The sequence below is a fragment of the Polypterus senegalus genome, chromosome 13 (genome assembly GCF_016835505.1).
Source record: "Polypterus senegalus isolate Bchr_013 chromosome 13, ASM1683550v1, whole genome shotgun sequence".
Lineage (NCBI taxonomy): Eukaryota > Metazoa > Chordata > Cladistia > Polypteriformes > Polypteridae > Polypterus > Polypterus senegalus.
In genome coordinates this window covers 158,022,095-158,039,764 of record NC_053166.1, presented here as the reverse complement: position 1 = coordinate 158,039,764, position 17,670 = coordinate 158,022,095, and the positions used below count along the sequence as shown (strand labels likewise).

At 38.8% G+C, this 17,670-nt stretch overlaps 1 protein-coding gene across 2 annotated transcripts in view; it reads left to right on the top strand.

Annotated features, from left to right (window-relative positions):
* LOC120543379 (probable E3 ubiquitin-protein ligase MGRN1) overlaps window positions 1-16,071 on the top strand; it is a 100,688-nt gene extending 84,617 nt beyond the window's left edge. For both annotated transcript variants that reach the window (XM_039776429.1, XM_039776428.1), the window contains exons 14-16: window positions 3,312-3,357; window positions 4,120-4,224; window positions 14,251-16,071. In XM_039776429.1, the coding sequence (XP_039632363.1) occupies window positions 3,312-3,357; window positions 4,120-4,224; window positions 14,251-14,360 (261 nt within the window). In that variant the 3' untranslated portion in view covers window positions 14,361-16,071. The remainder of the gene's footprint in view (window positions 1-3,311; window positions 3,358-4,119; window positions 4,225-14,250) is intronic.
* The last annotated feature ends 1,599 nt before the right edge of the window (window positions 16,072-17,670 follow it).

The window sequence follows — 17,670 nt, the reverse complement described above, 5'->3', positions numbered from 1 at the left end:
AAAAATATTATACTTGGTCATTTATTTATTAAGAAAAATGATTGAATATTACATATTTGTGAGTGGCAAAAGTATGTGAACCTTTGCTTTCAGTATCTGGTGTCACCCCCCTTTGAACTAAACGTTTTCGGTAACTTTTGCTCATTCCTGCACACCGGCTTGGAGGAATTTTCGCCCATTCCTCTGTACAGAACAGCTTCAACTCTGAGATGTTGGTGGGTTTCCTCACATTAACTGCTCCCTTCAGGTCCTTCCACAACATTTTGATTGGATTAAGGTCAGGACTTGGACTTGGCCATTCCAAAATAACTTTATTCTTCTTTAGCCATTCTTTGGTAGAACAACTTGTGTGCTTAGGGTCGTTGTCTTGCTGCATGACCCACCTTCTCTCGAGGTTCAGTTAATGGACAGATGTCCTGACATTTTCCTTTAGAATTCTCTGTTATAATTCAGAATTCATTGTTCCATCACTGAAGGCAAGCCGTCCTGGCCCAAATCTAGCAAAACAGGCCCAAACCATGATACTACCACCACCATGTTTCACAGATGTAATAAGGTTCTTATGCTGGAATGCAGTGTTTTCCTTTCTCCAAACATAACGCTTTTCATTTAAACCAAAAAGTTCTATTTTGGTCTCATCCATCCACAAAACATTCTTCCAATAGCCTTCTGGTCTGTCCACGTGATTTTTAGCAAACGGCAGACGAGCAGCAATGTTTCTTTTGGAGAGCAGTGGCTTTCTCCTTGCAACTCTGCCATGCACACCATTGTTGTTGAGTGTTCTCCTGATGGTGGACTCATGAACATGAACATTAGCCAATGTGAGAGAGGCCTTCAGTTGCTTAGAAGTTACCCTGGGGTCCTTTGTGACCTCGCCGACTATTACACGTGTGCCTTGCTCTTGGAGTGATCTTTGTTGGTCGACCACTCCTGGGGAGGGTAACAATGGTCTTGAATTTCCTCCATTTGTACACAATCTGTCTGACTGTGGATTGGTGGAGTCCAAACTCTTTAGAGATGGTTTTGTAACCTTTTCCAGCCTGGTGAGCATCAACAACTCTTTTTGTGAGGTCCTCAGATCTCTACTTTGTTCGTTCCATGATACACCTCCACAAACATGTGTTGTGAAGAGCAGACTTTGATAGATCCTGTTCTTTAAATAACACAGGGTGCCCACTCACACCTGATTGGCATCCCATTGATTGAAAACACCGGACTCGAAGTTCACCTTCAAACTAACTGCTCATCCTAGATGTTCACATACTTTTGCCACTCACAAATATGTAATATGCGATCATTTTCCTCAATAAATAAATGGCCAAGTATAATATTTTTGTCTCATTTAACTGGTTTCTCTTTATCTAGTTTTAGGACTTGAGTGAAAATCTGATGGTCATATATAGTGAATAAATAACGTAGCACAAAGTGAACTTTTGGGGTTTCCACCCTGGTTTACTAGAAATTAAACAGAGTACCGTCTCCACAACACAAAGTAAATGGTCACACCGGACAATATTACAGCAAAATAGGGGAACATTTATACAGAGGGACAGGAAATTGAATCAGGGTTGTTGGGAGAAATTAGATGCAGGTTGGAATACCAATGTCATTATCTTGGGACTTGAGGTACGACAGAAACCCGGAAGTATGGCTTCTTTTTGTTTACCCCGGGCTCTCTTATGGCAGCGCGTTCTCTTTTTGGCTGATGAGATAAAAAGAGATAGGTTAGTGCGCCGCCTCTGTCCCTCGGCATGGGTTGTCGCGATGTGGTCCGAGTCCTTAAACTGCTCCCCATGCGCTCGTGTGTGACAATATATATATATACTGTGTGTATGTAATATATATATATATATATATATATATATATACTCACCCAAAGAATTATTAAGAACACCTGTTCAGTTTCTCATTAATGCAATTATCTAATCAACCAATCACATGGCAGTTGCTTTAATGCATTTAGGGGTGTGGTCCTGGTCAAGACAATCTCCTGAACTCCAAACTGAATGTCAGAATGGCAAAGAAAGGTGATTTAAGCAATTTTGAGCGTGGCATGGTTGTTGGTGCCAGACGGGCCAGTCTGAGTATTTCACAATCTGCTCAGTTACTGGGATTTTCATGCACAACCATTTCTAGGGTTTACTGTATAAAGAATGGTGTGAAAAGGGAAAAACATCCAGTATGCGGCAGTCCTGTGGGCGAAAATGCCTTGTTGATGCTAGAGGTCAGAGGAGAATGGGCCGACTGATTCAAGCTGATAGAAGAGTAACTTTGACTGAAATAACCACTCGTTACAACCGAGGTACGCAGCAAAGCATTTGTGAAGCCACAACACGCACAACCTTGAGGCGGATGGGCTACAACAGCAGAAGACCCCACCGGGTACCACTCATCTCCACTACAAATAGGAAAAAGAGGCTACAATTTGCACGAGCTCACCAAAATTGGACAGTTGAAGACTTAGAAAAATGTTGCTGGTCTGATGAGTCTCGATTTCTGTTGAGACATTCAAATGGGAGAGTCAGAATTTGGCGTAAACAGAATGAGAACATGGATCCATCATGCCTTGTTACCACTGTGCAAGGCTGGTGGTGGTGGTGTAATGGTGTGGGGGATGTTTTCTTGGCACACTTTAGGCCCCTTAGTGCCAATCGGGCATCGTTTAAATGCCACGGGCTACCTGAGCATTGTTTCTGACCATGTCCATCCCTTCATGACCACCATGTGCCCATCCTCTGATGGCTACTTCCAGCAGGATAATGCACCATGTCACAAAGCTCGAATAATTTCAAATTGGTTTCTTGAACATGACAATGAGTTCACTGTACTAAAATGGCCCCCACAGTCACCAGATCTCAACCCAATAGAGCATCTTTGGGATGTGGTGGAACGGGAGCTTCGTGCCCTAGATGTGCATCCCACAAATCTCCATCAACTGCAAGATGCTATCCTATCAATATGGGCCAACATTTCTAAAGAATGCTTTCAGCACCTTGTTGAATCAATGCCACGTAGAATTAAGGCAGTTCTGAAGGCGAAAGGGGGTCAAACACCGTATTAGTATGGTGGTCCTAATAATCCTTTAGTTGAGTGTATACTGATGTCAGTAGGAGGGTATGGTCCAGAGATGGAAGTGGAACCTGGTTGGAGTTTAGGTGGTTTTTTCTTCTGGTGATCTGCAGAGGAAGGAGAAAAGATATTAGTGCACTTCATCAACTCCTGACCCGATGGTTCAACCCTCAGTTAAGCCCATTGACTTCATCCCATTAATATATATATTAACTAATTCATTTTTTTTTTGTAAATTACAGAGCACCCCGGTGGATGATACCCTGGAATCTGTGACCTTAAACAATGGTGAGTGTAGAATGGATAAACCAAAATGTTCTATAAGTGGGCAGCAGACTTGCATGATGGCTGATAAATCTGTGGTCTGTTGATGGAATAAATGAGAGAAACTGTTGGAGATCAGACATTGGGGATGTACACTATGTAGATTATTATTGGTTAAACGTAAAGTAGTTAGATTCTTTTGTATTTTTTACAACCACACATTAGATCATTGTATGTCTGCCTGGCCATTGGACTTTACCATATTCTTTGTTAATTAGTATTGCATATTATTTTGATATTTTTTCTTTTTTCTTTCTTCATCTTGTGAAGCACTTTGAGCTTCATCATTTGTATGAAAACGTGCTATAGAAATAAATGTTTTTATTGTAAAGACCTATTTTTAGTAGTCATGTCTCAATCAATTGAGATTTTGCAGCAATGTGAAGTGCATTTTTGTCCATAGTCTTCTGATTTGTGTTCACCTTCTTTGTTTATATTGCAATTCATAATGAAGGTGGATAAACTTTTGACTTGATTTATCTTGGTTTCATTTTTTTTTATCACAAAATACCTGCCATTTTTAATAGGGGTGTGTAGACTTCTTATATCCACTGTACCTTATATGGTAATGAGTTTATTAGCATAGCAGAAGCGTCAATTGGAAATTTGTGATGAACTTCATAAGGCATGCTTTACAGCAAAGACTTTTCATTGTTCTTCCAAAAGCTCTTTTTTTTTTTTTTTTTTTGCACGTTCTTCACCGTCTTCATGATTTATTACTTTCAGAGGAGCGGTCCCGTTCCATGGAGGAAATTCTGCAGGACAGCAGTAGTGAACGCAGCAGCCTGACCAAAACAGAGAGTGACCCACAGGTGGAGATCTCCCTGCCAGGTGAGCCAGTGTATGTATGTTGGTGGAAATGGTGAGATGGCAGCCCAGCCTCTCTTTTAGTTAATGTGTTACAATTAACATGGTGCCCATTGGCCATTTATTTTTTAAGTTAATACATATTTATTTTTACATTCCTTTACTTAGTCAAACACTTTAACCAAACTGACTTACACATTTACAAGCATGGAGAAGAACATTTCCCATATTTCTATAGCTGGAGCATTGACAGGTTTAGTGTCTTGATTAAGTGTCACATCGTGGTTGAATTCAAACTGTCACACATTCTAAACACATTGGTTTACAGGCCAACATCTAGGCCTAGGTGACACAAATCAAACATTAATATTTCACAATGACACACACTTGTGACAGGAAAATGTCTACACAGCAATCTTCCGCTAATACTGTAAATCACTTTACTGCTTGATTTATTCACTTTCCTTGTGATCTGCACTTTTTCTCACCAGAATTTATCCATTTTAAAGTACACTGTATTGCCAAAAGTATTGACACCCCCTTCCCAATCTTTGAATTCAGGTGTTCCTATCAGTTCCATGGCCTCAGGTGTATAACATTGAGCCCCTCGGCATGCAGACAGCTTCTACCAACATTTGTGAAAGAATGGGTTGCTCTCAGGAGCTCCGTGAATTCAAACGTAGTACCGTGATAGGATGCCACCTGTGCCATAAGTCCATTCGTGAAATTTTCTCATTATGTAATATTCCATGGTCAGCTGTCAGGGGTATTATAACAAAGTGGAAGCAATTGGGAACAGTAGCACCTCAACCATGCAGTTGTAGACCACGTCAAATCACAGAGCGGGGACAAAGCATGCCGAGGTGTGCAGAAGTCGATAACTTTCTGCAGTGTCAATAGCTACAGCCCTCCAAAAGCTCAAGAACAGTGCAGCGCAGAGAGAGAGCTTCATGGAAACTGAGCAGCTGCTGCCAAGCCTGACATCACCAAGTGCATTGCAAAGCATCAGATGCAGTGGTGTAAAGCCCACCACCCGCCACTGGACTCTATAGCAGTGCAGACATGTCCTCCGAAGTGACAAATCACGCAATCTGATGGATGAGGCTGGCCAGGAAAATGGGACTCACCTGACTGCATTGTGCCAAGTGTAAAGTTTGCTAGAGGGGGGATTTTGGTGTGGGGTTGTTTTTCAGGGGTTGAGCTTGGCCCCTTACTTCCATTGAAAGAAACTTGTCATGCTTCAGCATATGAAACCATTTTGGACATTTTCATGCTCCCAACTTTGTGGGAACAGTTTGGGGATGGCAAAATGACTGCACATCAGTGCAGAAAGCGAGGTCTATAAAGAAATGGATGAGTGAGTTTGTTAGAGCCCGGACTTTGGGATGATTCGACCAGAGGCCGCAAGTGAGCCAGGCCTTCTCATCCAGCATCAGTGCCTGACCTCACAAATGCTCTCCTGGAAGAATGATCAAAAATTCCTATAAACGCACTCCTAAACCTTGTGGCAAGCCTCCCCTGAAGAGTTGAAGTTGTTAGAGCTTCAAAGGGTGGGCCACCTCCACATTAAAGCCTCTGTATTAAGAATGGGATATCATTAAAGTTTATGTGTGAGTAAAAACAGGCATCCCAATACTTTTGGCAATATAGTGTATGCCCATGCCTTTACTCTTTTTTGACTAATGGAGTTCAAAATGTTTCTTTGTAAATGTCTACAGTTGGCAAGAATTGTTCCATTTGTCAGCTGGTTAAGTGTCTTTATTCCCCCTATACTCCTCCATGACCACATTTCAGGCACCTGCTGCTTTCTTTCTTCTTCTCTGCCCACACCCATAAATGGTGTTCTCCACATTTCTTGAACTCCCAAATCATCTTCTGTTGAATGCATATTTGATTAGTACGACTCTGGCCTTAATCTTTTCTTTAGATCTGAGTGAGTACATGTAATGCATTGTTTTGCAGGCTGGACCTTCAGTGTTGTCGTCTTGTCTGTTTCATTGTTCCATTCTAATTATTTGCTATCTCTTCACAGCATCATTTTCACATTGTTCTTAAACTTCTTGCCTGCAGTTCTTTCTTTGACACTCTTCAGTCTATCAGCATTTCTTGGTCACCTTCAGCAGTTCAGCTCTGACTCTTCATCATTTGTTCATCATCTCGGTCATCACTGTTTACAAGTTGAAGATGAAAGCAGCTGTTTTTGCCTCACCACATCTGTGGCTACAGCTCTTTGGGTTGCGTGTTCTGCTTCTCCCTGCTGCCTTTACTGTCTGTGTCAACTTTACTCTTTAAAAAGCTTTCTCAGAATCAAAGTTGAATACTAGTCTGCTCTCACTCGTACACTTCTGCATTTGAACAAACCCCATCTTATTGTCTATCCCTTTCAGTTTTTCCTATTCAGAGACTATTGATCAGCTCTGCTACTATTTTAGCACTTTATCCATCTTTTCATTACCTCCTCCAACTCAGATTCTAGTGTTGCTAGAGCTCACGCCATCCGCACAGGTGAACTATGCATATGTTTATTAAATGAGGCCAGGCTAACAGTAAGCCCCCCACGTGAACTGTGTAGCACAGCTCTTAGCAAACCAGGCTTCAGCCAGAGAAGCTACAAAACAAATACATGTACTGAAATGCAAAAAATTATTTAATGCTACCTGAACAATACAAGACACCACAATCGCATTGTCACAGTCCCCAAAAAGTAAACATAATTACATTCAATGTGCTTTTGTTTTAGCAAATATGATATTTACAATAATTAATAGCAAAAAAAAACTGCCTAATTCTTGTAATTGCAATGGGCAGTGGTTACTTTTCCTAAATGCTAGCACACTGAATCAGCCTGCAGAGGTAACATAAAAAAAAGAAAATGTTGTATCAGCAAAATTAAAAAAGTACCAAATATTTTAGGAAGAATTTTTGTTTTTTGGGGTTTTTAATTTTTTTGAATTTTTTTTCCCATTAAAACCTTTTCCCTTCTTTTTGCGGGATATCGGTTTTCACCGTTTTTTAGTTTTTTTTTTCTTTTCCAAAAACCAATTTATTTTTTTTGGACTAAGGTTTCCCAGTGTTTTTTTTTCCCCAATTCTTAATGTTATTAGGTTCACTTTATTTAAAAGTTTTTGATTTTTTTATTTTTCTGCTTTTCTTTTTGGGTTATTCGCGAGGGGTTTAGGGATCCTTTTCCCCCCTTTTGGGAATTTAGATTTTTTTAATTACAACATTTTCCCCTTTGTTTTTACTTTTCCTTTTTTAATGTTTTTTTTTTTTTCCCTTTTTTTTTAAAAATTTTAAAAAGTTTTTTTAAAAATTTTTTTCAAATAAAAACCCCAAAGGGGGTTAAGGTAAAATTTTTAAAAAAATTTCCCTTTTTTTTCCCTTTTTTTTCTTTCTTTTCTTCTTTCTTTTCCCCCCCTTTCCCCCCTTCTTTTCTTTTTTTTTTTCTTTCCTTTCTTCTTCTTTCCCTTTTTTTCTTTCCCTTTTCCCCCTTTTCTTTTTCTTTATCCCCATCCCATCCATCCAAAAAGGCAATGGGGGTTTCTTTAATTATTTTTTTTAAAATTTTCCCCAAAATGCAAATTTTGGTTTTGAATTAACTTTTTTGGATCGCCCTAAAATCAAATATTTAAGGTTTTAAAAAAATTTAAAAACCCGGGTGGTTAATGGTGTTTAATTTTTTTAAACAAAGATTGCGTTTTCCTTTTGCTGTTTATTTTTTTTTTATTATGCATGGGGGCCCCTTTTCTTTGGGGTTTTAATTCGGGAACCCCGCAAAAACCACATCTTTTGTACGGGGCCCGGGTTTTTCCTTTTTTCCCTTTTTTCCCCCCTTTAAGGGCTATTTTTAAAAATTTAAAAAATTTAAATTTTGGAAAAGTTTCCTTTTTTTCCTTTTTTTTTTCCTCCTTCCTTCTTTTTTTTCCTTTTTTCTTTCCTTTTCCTTTTTTCCACCACCACCCCCTCCAAGCAATGGAAAGTTTTAACAGTAAAATTTTCCTCAAATGCTTGGTGAATTTTAATGCGCGTCCAGAAAAAAAGGGGTATGAAAAAAAGCACTTGTTTTGAAAGTGGTTTTTTTTGGTTTTTATCTTTCGGCCCCTTTTTTTTTGGGGGTTTTTAAAAGCAAAGAGGGGCACATAAATACATTTTGTTTTTTTCCTTGCCCATGGTTTTTTGGTTTTTTGGGTTTTCACCGTTGAATGTTTCCGGGTTTTTCCTTTTCCCCTTTCCTTCTTTGTTTTTTCAAACCCAAATTCCCCCCCCCCAATTTGTGTTTGGGAGGGGGGGCCAAACCCCCTTGGAATGGAATTTTTTTTTTTAAGCCCCCCCACCCATTTCTCCCCTTTTTTTGTTGGGAGGGGAACACTTTTTCCAGGGGCTGGAAAAGGGGAACATGAAAGATTAATTTTTGTTTTTTCTGTTTTTTTTTTTTTCAACCTGTGTGCCATTATCACACCTTTGCCCAACCCCCCTTTGCTTTCAAAAAATTTTCCTCTACCCTTTTTCCCTTTGCCCTGCCCACTGGGTTTCCCCCCCTTGGTATTGAGGGGATCCCCTTTTGGCCCGCTGCCCCCGGCTTTTTTTGGGCCAGTTCCCCCCTTTTTTTTCCCAAGTTTATTAAGTAGGGGTTTTTTCTCTTCTTTTTTGGGGAAAAGGGGTTTTATTTACCCCCAAAAGACATTTTAAATTAAATTCAAAAAAAAAAGGGATTTCCTTCCCTTTAAAGACAAACAACCCACGGGTTTCACCTGGGATTAAGTGACACCGGGGTGGTGGCTCCTTTGAGGGAACCTTTTCTTCCCTGCCCCCGTCTTATTGGTTTTTTTTCCTTTTTTCCTTCTTTTTTTGATGATTCAAAATTTTTCAAAAAGTCGCACCCCAAAAAAATGTTTAAATTTTGAAAAAGTTAAAATCCCCCAGGCCTCGCCATAATAAACGAAAGGAGGGGGCCCCCCTGATTGAGCACCCCCCTCCCCCCGGCCCGAGCTCTTTTGGATTGGCTAATAATTCCCGAAGGAACAGATTTTTAGTTAAGAGAAAGGCAAAAAAACCCAAATTTTGCTAATAGAAAAAAGATCAAAACCGTAAAGCTCTCGGGGGGCCCCCCAAAGGGGAATTGACCCCCGGGCAACGTAATGAGCGGGGCCCCCCCAGAGCCCAAAACCCCTTTTTCCAATTAAAATCCACAAAAGATTTTGTGATGAGAAATTTTAAAATCAAAATTTCCAAAATTAAATAAAAAAAAAGTTAAAGTAATATTTTTTAAAAAGAAAATTTAAAAGGGGGGTTTAAAAATTATAATTTTGGGGGAAAAATTTTTAAATTTTTAGGAGATAGGAAGAGTAATATAATTAAATTTTAAGTTATTTAAAGAGAGGAGAGGAGATAGATATAGAGATATAGAGAGATAGATATATAGATATATATAGATATAGATATATATAGATATATAGAGAGAGAGATAGAGATAGATATGTAGATATATTTGTGTGTGTGTGTGTATATTTTAGTGTCCCATCTTTAAATGCCTGGGCTGGTAGCGCATTCTGGAGAAAGTTTTTGCTGTGGTGGGCCGATCCTGTGAGGACAGATTGGTTCAGAGACTAACCATAAGCAAAAACTAAAGCTTATAAAGTAAATTGAGTGAGGTGCAGAGGTAAGAGGATGTAGAATTCTGAAATTATGACGTTTAAGAATTGTCCAACTTCTTGAAATAGACAAATTAAATAAAGTCAATCGGGCCATAGGGGGGTACATGCAAGAAACAGAAGGTAAAGTGAAAAGGCAAACAATAATAAGGCTAGCAAATCCATAAATCAGACATACAATCAACTTATTACGGGGTCCTTGTGTCAGGTGTTATACAACATTGTAAAAGTTCCACAATGTCTTGGAAAAAGTCCTGGTTTCAGAGTTTCTATGAAGTGCCGTCCAGTAGTGGGTTAGTTTGCTGGGGCTTAGTTCCAGAAATGAGTACTTGTCTGCCTTGCTGCTGTGTAGCCAAACTTGTTAGATTTCTTTTGTATAGTGTTTTATGTAATAATGAAGCCTTTCATATGGAATCACCTTTTGACTGGCAGCCTTTCTTGTGAGTACTGCATGGATTTTCTTGTTACTTTCTCGAGACAACAACACGACATGGCAGGACATATCTTCATTGGTTCATAGGGCTTTGTAGCAGTGAAATGCACCATGGGTTCTGGTTCCACCTTGAGTGTTAAATATCCTGGGGCCGTCATCCTCTTTCCCGGATATTGTTATTGTTGGATCTGCCTAAGAAAGTGCTGAAAATAATGTCTTCAGAAAGTGTTCAGACCCCCCCTTCACTTTTTACACAATTTATGTTGCAGCCTTATTCTAAAATCATTTACTCCCCCACCTCATGAAACAACACTCGGTACCCCAGAATGACAAAACCTCAACAACATTTTTGAAATGTTTTACAGATTTAGTAAAAATAAAAAACTGAACTATCACATTGACACAAGCATTCAGGCCCTTTATTCAGTTGAAGCCCCTTTGGCGGCCATTCCAGCCTGGAATCTTCTTAGGTTCAACACAACAAGCTTCACACACCAGGATTTGGGGGTTTTCTTTCATTCTTTTTTGTAGATCCTCCCAAACTTTGACAGGTTGGATGGAGACCATTATTGGACAGCAGTATTTATGTTCTCCCCTGACGTGTTCGATTGGGTTCAAGTCGAGGCCCTGACTGGGCCCAGAGTTGTCCCTGAGCCACTTGTGTGTTGTCTTTCCTTTGTGAACGTCAGCCCAGTCTGATGCCCAGAGTGCTCTATTGCAGGTTTTCATTAAGAATGTCTCTGTAGTTTGCTCCATTCAGCTTGCCCTTGGCCCTGACTAGTCTCTGAGTCCCTGCCAATCAAGAGCTGCCCTCACCATGTTTCACTGTTGGAATGGGTGCGTTGTGTTGAGGGGAGTTTTAGACTCATTCAAAAAAGCTTTAACTCGGGAGCCATTGAGACCATTCTCACTGATTGCATCACTGCCTGGTATGAGAGCTGCACTTTCCAAGAATGGAATCCTTTATAGAAGGTTGTGTGGCTAGCTGAGTGCACCACTGGGACGCCACTTCATGCTCTACATGATATCTTCATGAGACGAGGGCCCGGTCAGGTCTCTGAGGATATCCAAGTACTGCAGTCGTTCCAGAAACAACCTCTTTAAAGATACAGAAATCAGGCAGACCTGACTGCAGCCTAAACACTAAACATATCTTGTGAAATCTGTGATTTTTGACAGCTCTTTCAAACTCAACAAACAGGTAAAAGTCTCAGCTGTAAAAAAAAAAAAAAACATATTTAACTATAGAATTTATCTAAGAGAACAGCTTTTTTACTCGGTGAAATAACGGAACAGCAAAAAAAGATTGAATATGTTGTTCAGATTTAAACTTCAAGTTGGAGACTTGTAGATCGTCCAATTCATGTTGCCATCAGGGAGTGTTTCTTCCCAATTAAGAGGAGTATCCGTGAGAATTAAAAGATTTGTTGTTTGGTGAAAGTAAAGCCCCGCGAGACAAGACTTTATGCAAAGAGATTTGGAAAAGTCTCGCCCACATCTAAAACATTTACAACCAAGCACCCGGTTCAATCATTACTCATTTGTGTGAATGCTATTGTCAGACACAGTTCACGATGTAACTCCAAACACGGAATCAAAATTCAGTGCGATACTGACGAAAAGGTAAAAGCGAAAAGAGATTGAATATATGGACATAAGTGATATGACAGAGGTATGTAGATATTGTTTGGCTTTAAACTTTAAGTCGGAGACTTGTAGATCGTCCAATTTGTGTTGCCATCAGGTAGAAGTAGTGTTTCTACCCAATGAAGAGGCGTATCCGCAAGAATTAAAACATTTGTTGTTTGGTGAAAGTGAAATCCACATACGCGAGGGGCAGAGACATTTAATGAATGTCTTTGGGTACCCGTTTGAAGTGAAAAGATGGCAAAGATAGTGTCTTTCGTTCGTTTTTGTCTCCTTCCTATTAAAACCAATGAAAGACACTATCTTTTCCATCTTTTCACTTCAAATGGCTAACCAAAGACATTCGTTAAACAATGCCTACACAGGAGACGCCAGAGAACCCAGCAAACAGTCGACTCCAATCTGACTCACCATCCCACCTGGCACACACTTCCTTATTATCACGGAGTGACAGAAGGTGCAGCACGTATACTGTCCAAATTGTTCGTAGGTTTTTGTGCTGTTCTGATGCCCAATCTGTGTGCTGTCCTTTTTAATGCCAAAAACAAGAAATCGGCAGCAGAGACACGAAACGCAGTTTATAGCATTCCATGCAGTTCTTGCCCAGCGGTATACATAGGACAAACGTCAAAAAGGATTGTAACACGTATAAAGGAGCATCAAAACGCCGTCAGAAGGAAGGACCCACGATCACTGATTTATACTCGCACACATTTAACTGGGACAATGTACAAGTAAGATTTAAGGCCAGTACTAAAAGTGCCAGAGAGCTGGCTGAATCTTGGCTATCAAACGAAAACGCCATTAACAGACATCTGGACATGAACCTAGCATATGCAAACTTAAGAAGAAGAACCTTCTTCATAATAAATGAAACTTTGACCAACACCCTCCTAACCCCACCTCATTAAAAATTTTGCTATCTATTGTCTTTGATTCTTGTATGTCTAATCATTATCCTCTGATGACGGCCACTTTATAATACGTGATTCATTCTCTCCCTTTGTGGATCTCCAAATACAAATATGCAAACCATATCACAAACATTCTCTATATATATATATAGATATAGATATAGATATATATATATACAGAGATAGATATAGATATATATAGATAGATATAGATATATACAGATAGATATATATACACAGATATATATCTATCAGATAGATAGATATAGATATATATATAGATATATATAGATATAGATATAGATATATAGATATAGACTAGAGAATATAGAAGTATAGATTAAAGAAGGTATAAAGAAAAGGAAAAATGTTAAAAATAACGATGGTTGTTAATGTAATTGTTTTGTCATTGATATAGTGTTGTTCTCATATCAGATCTATATATATATATATATATATATCTATATCTATATCTCTATCTATATATATATATGTTGTTCTCATATCTATCTATCTATCTACAGATATATATATATACAGTATATACGCACCTTTTATTGTTCAGCACTTTGATTCTTTATCAGCTGTTGTAAATGCGCTTTATAAATAAAGTTTAACTTGAAACACAAGAAAATGATCACAGGCATCATGCTTATTTTCAGATTCATGGTGGTCTATGATGACTTTTTAACTTTTTTTTTTTTTTTGCGCAGTTTAATGAGGGCAGAATGTTTTTCCAAAGGAGAACTCCAGTATATTACTTGCGCATGTGAACACAGGTGAAGCCAGGTTTCTGCCTTAACTGGGTTCTTCGCCTTATTCCGATCATATGTGCACATGTAAACGCACTGAATGATAACCAATAGAATGGAATGCACCTGAGCCAAAGCAAAGTGTCTAAATAGGACTTTTCACTTTTTATTTTTAATAAGTTTTCTGGAATATGTAAACCCCCATTTTTAACTTTTGTGATTCTGCAGTATTTAGTGTTGCTTGATGTTGGGGGAATGAATTCTAATGGTTTTAGCACAACATATAAAAAGTGAAAGAGGGAAACAGTCTGAATACTTTCTGACTGCACTGCATGTTCCACAAGAATGAAAATGAAAGGCAAGCAATGCATAATATCAAAGTAGAACAAGCACTGCTACAGAGTGATAACAGTAATTAGCAACAATAAAAATATAAACTGTTTATTGCATTTGAAAGAGTCATACTTCTTTAGCAGACCATTTATATGAGTGCCAAGCTCATTTAATACACAGACTACGACGATGCACTGAGTAGCACTGATCTTCCCTGCTGCCTTCACCCTGACATGTCTTTTTCTCTGCATTACTTTGTCTCTCCTGCTGCCTTTTCCCACATCTCACACTTACCCCCCTCTGTCTGTGTTTTCCTACAGGTGCCTCGGAGTCCACAGAGAGCTTGAAGAGTCAAAGCACAAACAGTTCTAGCCAGCCTCTCCTCTCCCCACCAAGCAGCCTCCACATTGAGGATGAACAGCAAACCTAATGAAGCCAGCGGGCGAGATGTTCTCAGTGTGCACACGTGTGTGTGTCTGTCTGTGTGTGTGTGTGAGAGAGAATACATCCTTCTCCCCATCTTTAAAAAAAAAAAACAATTTTTTAAATTGCATTTTGTCAGCAAGATGATGAGGGGCAACAATCCGCTTGCGGTCTCCTCCCACATTCATGCAGCACTGCACTTCTGCCTTTGCCTTATAGTGATGTACACTCAGCTTCAGCTTTCTAAAGTGGACCTGAAATTTTTGGCAGGGTGGACGTAACCCCACCGTCCCACCTCCTTCTCATCTGGTTAAGAGAAAAGCTGAGGTCTGAATGTCACTACAGTGTTCTTACTACCCGCCCCCCTCCCAGTTTGTTCTGCTTGATTTTTGTGGCTAAACCTAAAATGCGTCATCTTTAGTCCTGTCAGTAGAGTGCCAATTTCACATCAAATGTAGCTGTCTTCATAAATGCTAACTTATCATGGAATTCTCTAGCAATCTGTTGATAATTTTAAACACGTTTCAAACTAGGTAGTTGCCTCCTATCAGGCGCTGCATCATAATGTAGATCTGTGGAAGGATTAATCAATCAGATGCTTATTAAATTAATAATTTCAGATTTTGATTACATCTTTCTAACCCACCAGCACTTCAAACTTTTTTTTATGTGCTCAGATTTTTTTTTTTACTACCCAATGTGGATTCAATCATTGAGACAGAGTTGAGACTACCTGTCTAGTTTGTTAGTTGTAAGGGTGCAGAATTAAGCCGATTAGTCGTCAAACCGCAGAGCAAAGACTGAAACGAATGAGCTCCTTGGCGGAAAGATGCTAACTGAAGTAAAATTCACTCTAAACGGCGTTTTCTGAGAGCTCTGTATATATGTACATATCCGCAGATGTTCTTTTTGATGTAGTGGTGGAGTTTCTAAAGAGCCCATCTTCTCTGAGATGGCCAACCAAGGAGTGTGAAGATGGCGTCTATAACTTTGTCACTCCTGCTGCAGCCAGAGTTGTTCATAGCACGCTTTTATAGGAATGGCAAAACTCTCATATTAAAAGGGTTGGGCTGGGGTGGGATGGGGGTTTAATGCTAATAAAATTAAATGGGTTTAATTGTTTAATTTTTCTCTATCCGCTATAATTATACATTTACAGATCAAGTTAAAGAATTAGGGTCCAGTAAATGAGGACGGGTAGCCATTTAATGGGTGCTTAACTCAGCCTGGTGATGCCAGTTATCGCCGAGTAGATTGGGTTTTTTTTTTTTTTTTACAACACTTTTGAGCTCCATACACGTTTTTTCCCTTTTTCAAGAAGTGGTTTGCGAGAATTTTTTTTTTTTTTTTTTTAAAGGAGAAATGGGAGCAAAATTATGAACGCTTACAGAAAATGATTCTTAACTGTTGTCTTATGTGTTTGTAAATCTGACTAAATTGGTTGCTTTTAAAACTCCACTAAATGTCACTGTGGGCCAGGGTGTACTGCTGGCCCCTTAAACACTACGCAACAATTACTACGGGAGCTGCCGGCATGGAAGGAGGTGATTGCAGATTTTGGGGCATTGACCGCAGTTCTGACTGAACGTTTATTGACTTGGCACAAATCGTGTGCTTGGGAAGCTTCTGTGTTTGCCCTGATTGAATGGGCAGATTTTTTTTTTTTTGTCCTCGGAACTGCTTGATAATCCTGACAATTAATAAAGTATTTTTATTAATCTGTGTGTGTGTATATATATATATATATATATATATATATATATATATATATATATATATATATATATATATATATATATATATATATATATAAAATTATTGCTTTAGCATTAAAGCCTGTCCTGCTACTAATGTGTGTTAGCTTTGTTTTTTTTTTTTCTTTCTTTCTTTTAGCTTTTCACCAGGCAGCTCTAGGAACATTCTGACTTTCAGTGATTGGCTTGAATTCGCTTACCCTGCCTTACTGCCCCTTGTGTGATTATAAAGTGCCAGGCTGCCACGGCAGACAGATGGTTACTTCTCTAGGTGCTACTTAGGCAGGCAAGTGGCTCTTTTAGGAGTGTTTTATGTAAAAGACAGTAATGCTAAGTGGTGAAATACACTGTGGATTCGGAGAAACATTCAAGGCCCTTCACTTTCTGCATACTTTATTGTGTCGTAGATTTCATTTTAAATGAATATATTTGCCATTTGTACCCAGTACAGTCAACAATGAAAAATGACGAGGTGAACACATATCTCTTTATTATACGAAGCCCCCTGCTCGCTTCGCTTGCCAAACCCCCATGTTTGGTTTTCCGGATACACACATTTTAAGATTTTTTTTTTTTTTTTGGTTTGAGTTGATGCTATTTCATTAGTTTCACTTTTATTTCAAAACTTTGGTAAAAACAATATTTGGAATCTTTCGAGTCCCAACGTGCCGAATCTTTTAAATGAGGTAAGTGAGACGTGCGTTTAATGACTTTGTACCATACATATTTCAGGATAGGTTTCTCTGTTTGGAATTTCAGCACAGACAAAACGATCTTCATCAGCAGTTGATCATTTTTTTTCTTCTTCAAAGTAACCAATAAATGCATGTGAGGTAAACCCTGTTTTTGAAATTCTCTGACTTACAATATTTCCATACTTCTGACATATCACCTGTGTCCATATATTCGATCTCTGTTTGCCTTTTCGTTATTTCTCTGAGTAATAATTTCTCTTTGTTTGCGCTAATGCGATCTCTACTTTCTTTTTTCTGACTTGTTTTTTTCTGCTTTCATATTCGTTACCTTGCTCTGCGTGTGTTTTGCGCCTGCTTTTTTTTTTTTTTTTTAAGTCTTTTGAATTCCAGTTTTCATTTTCTCTAACCTGCTCTGCATGTGTTTGGCCCCCTTGTTTTTTAACCTCTTTATGACGTTGTATTTTGTTTTCTACTCTTTGTCTTTTATTTCTGACCTCGCTTTGTCCCGCTTTTTTTTTTCCAATGACACCTGGTCCAGGGTGATTATTTTCCCTTTTTTCGAGTAATAATTTTCGTATGTTTGCGCTACTGCGATCTTTACTTTTTTTTTTTTTATACTTTCTAATTTTCCTGCTTTCATATTCTTTAACTTTCTCCACATGTGCATTGCGCCGTTTTTTTTTTTTTGAGAATGTCGAATTCCACCTCTTTCATAATCTCTAACCTGCTCTACATGTGTATAGCGCCAACGTTTGTGAACGTCTTTATGAAGTTCTACTTTGTCTTTTACTTCTGAGCCCGATTGGATGTGCTTTTTTTCAGTTCCACTTGTTGATATTTACTTTCCTTATTTTCTGAATTTGCACCT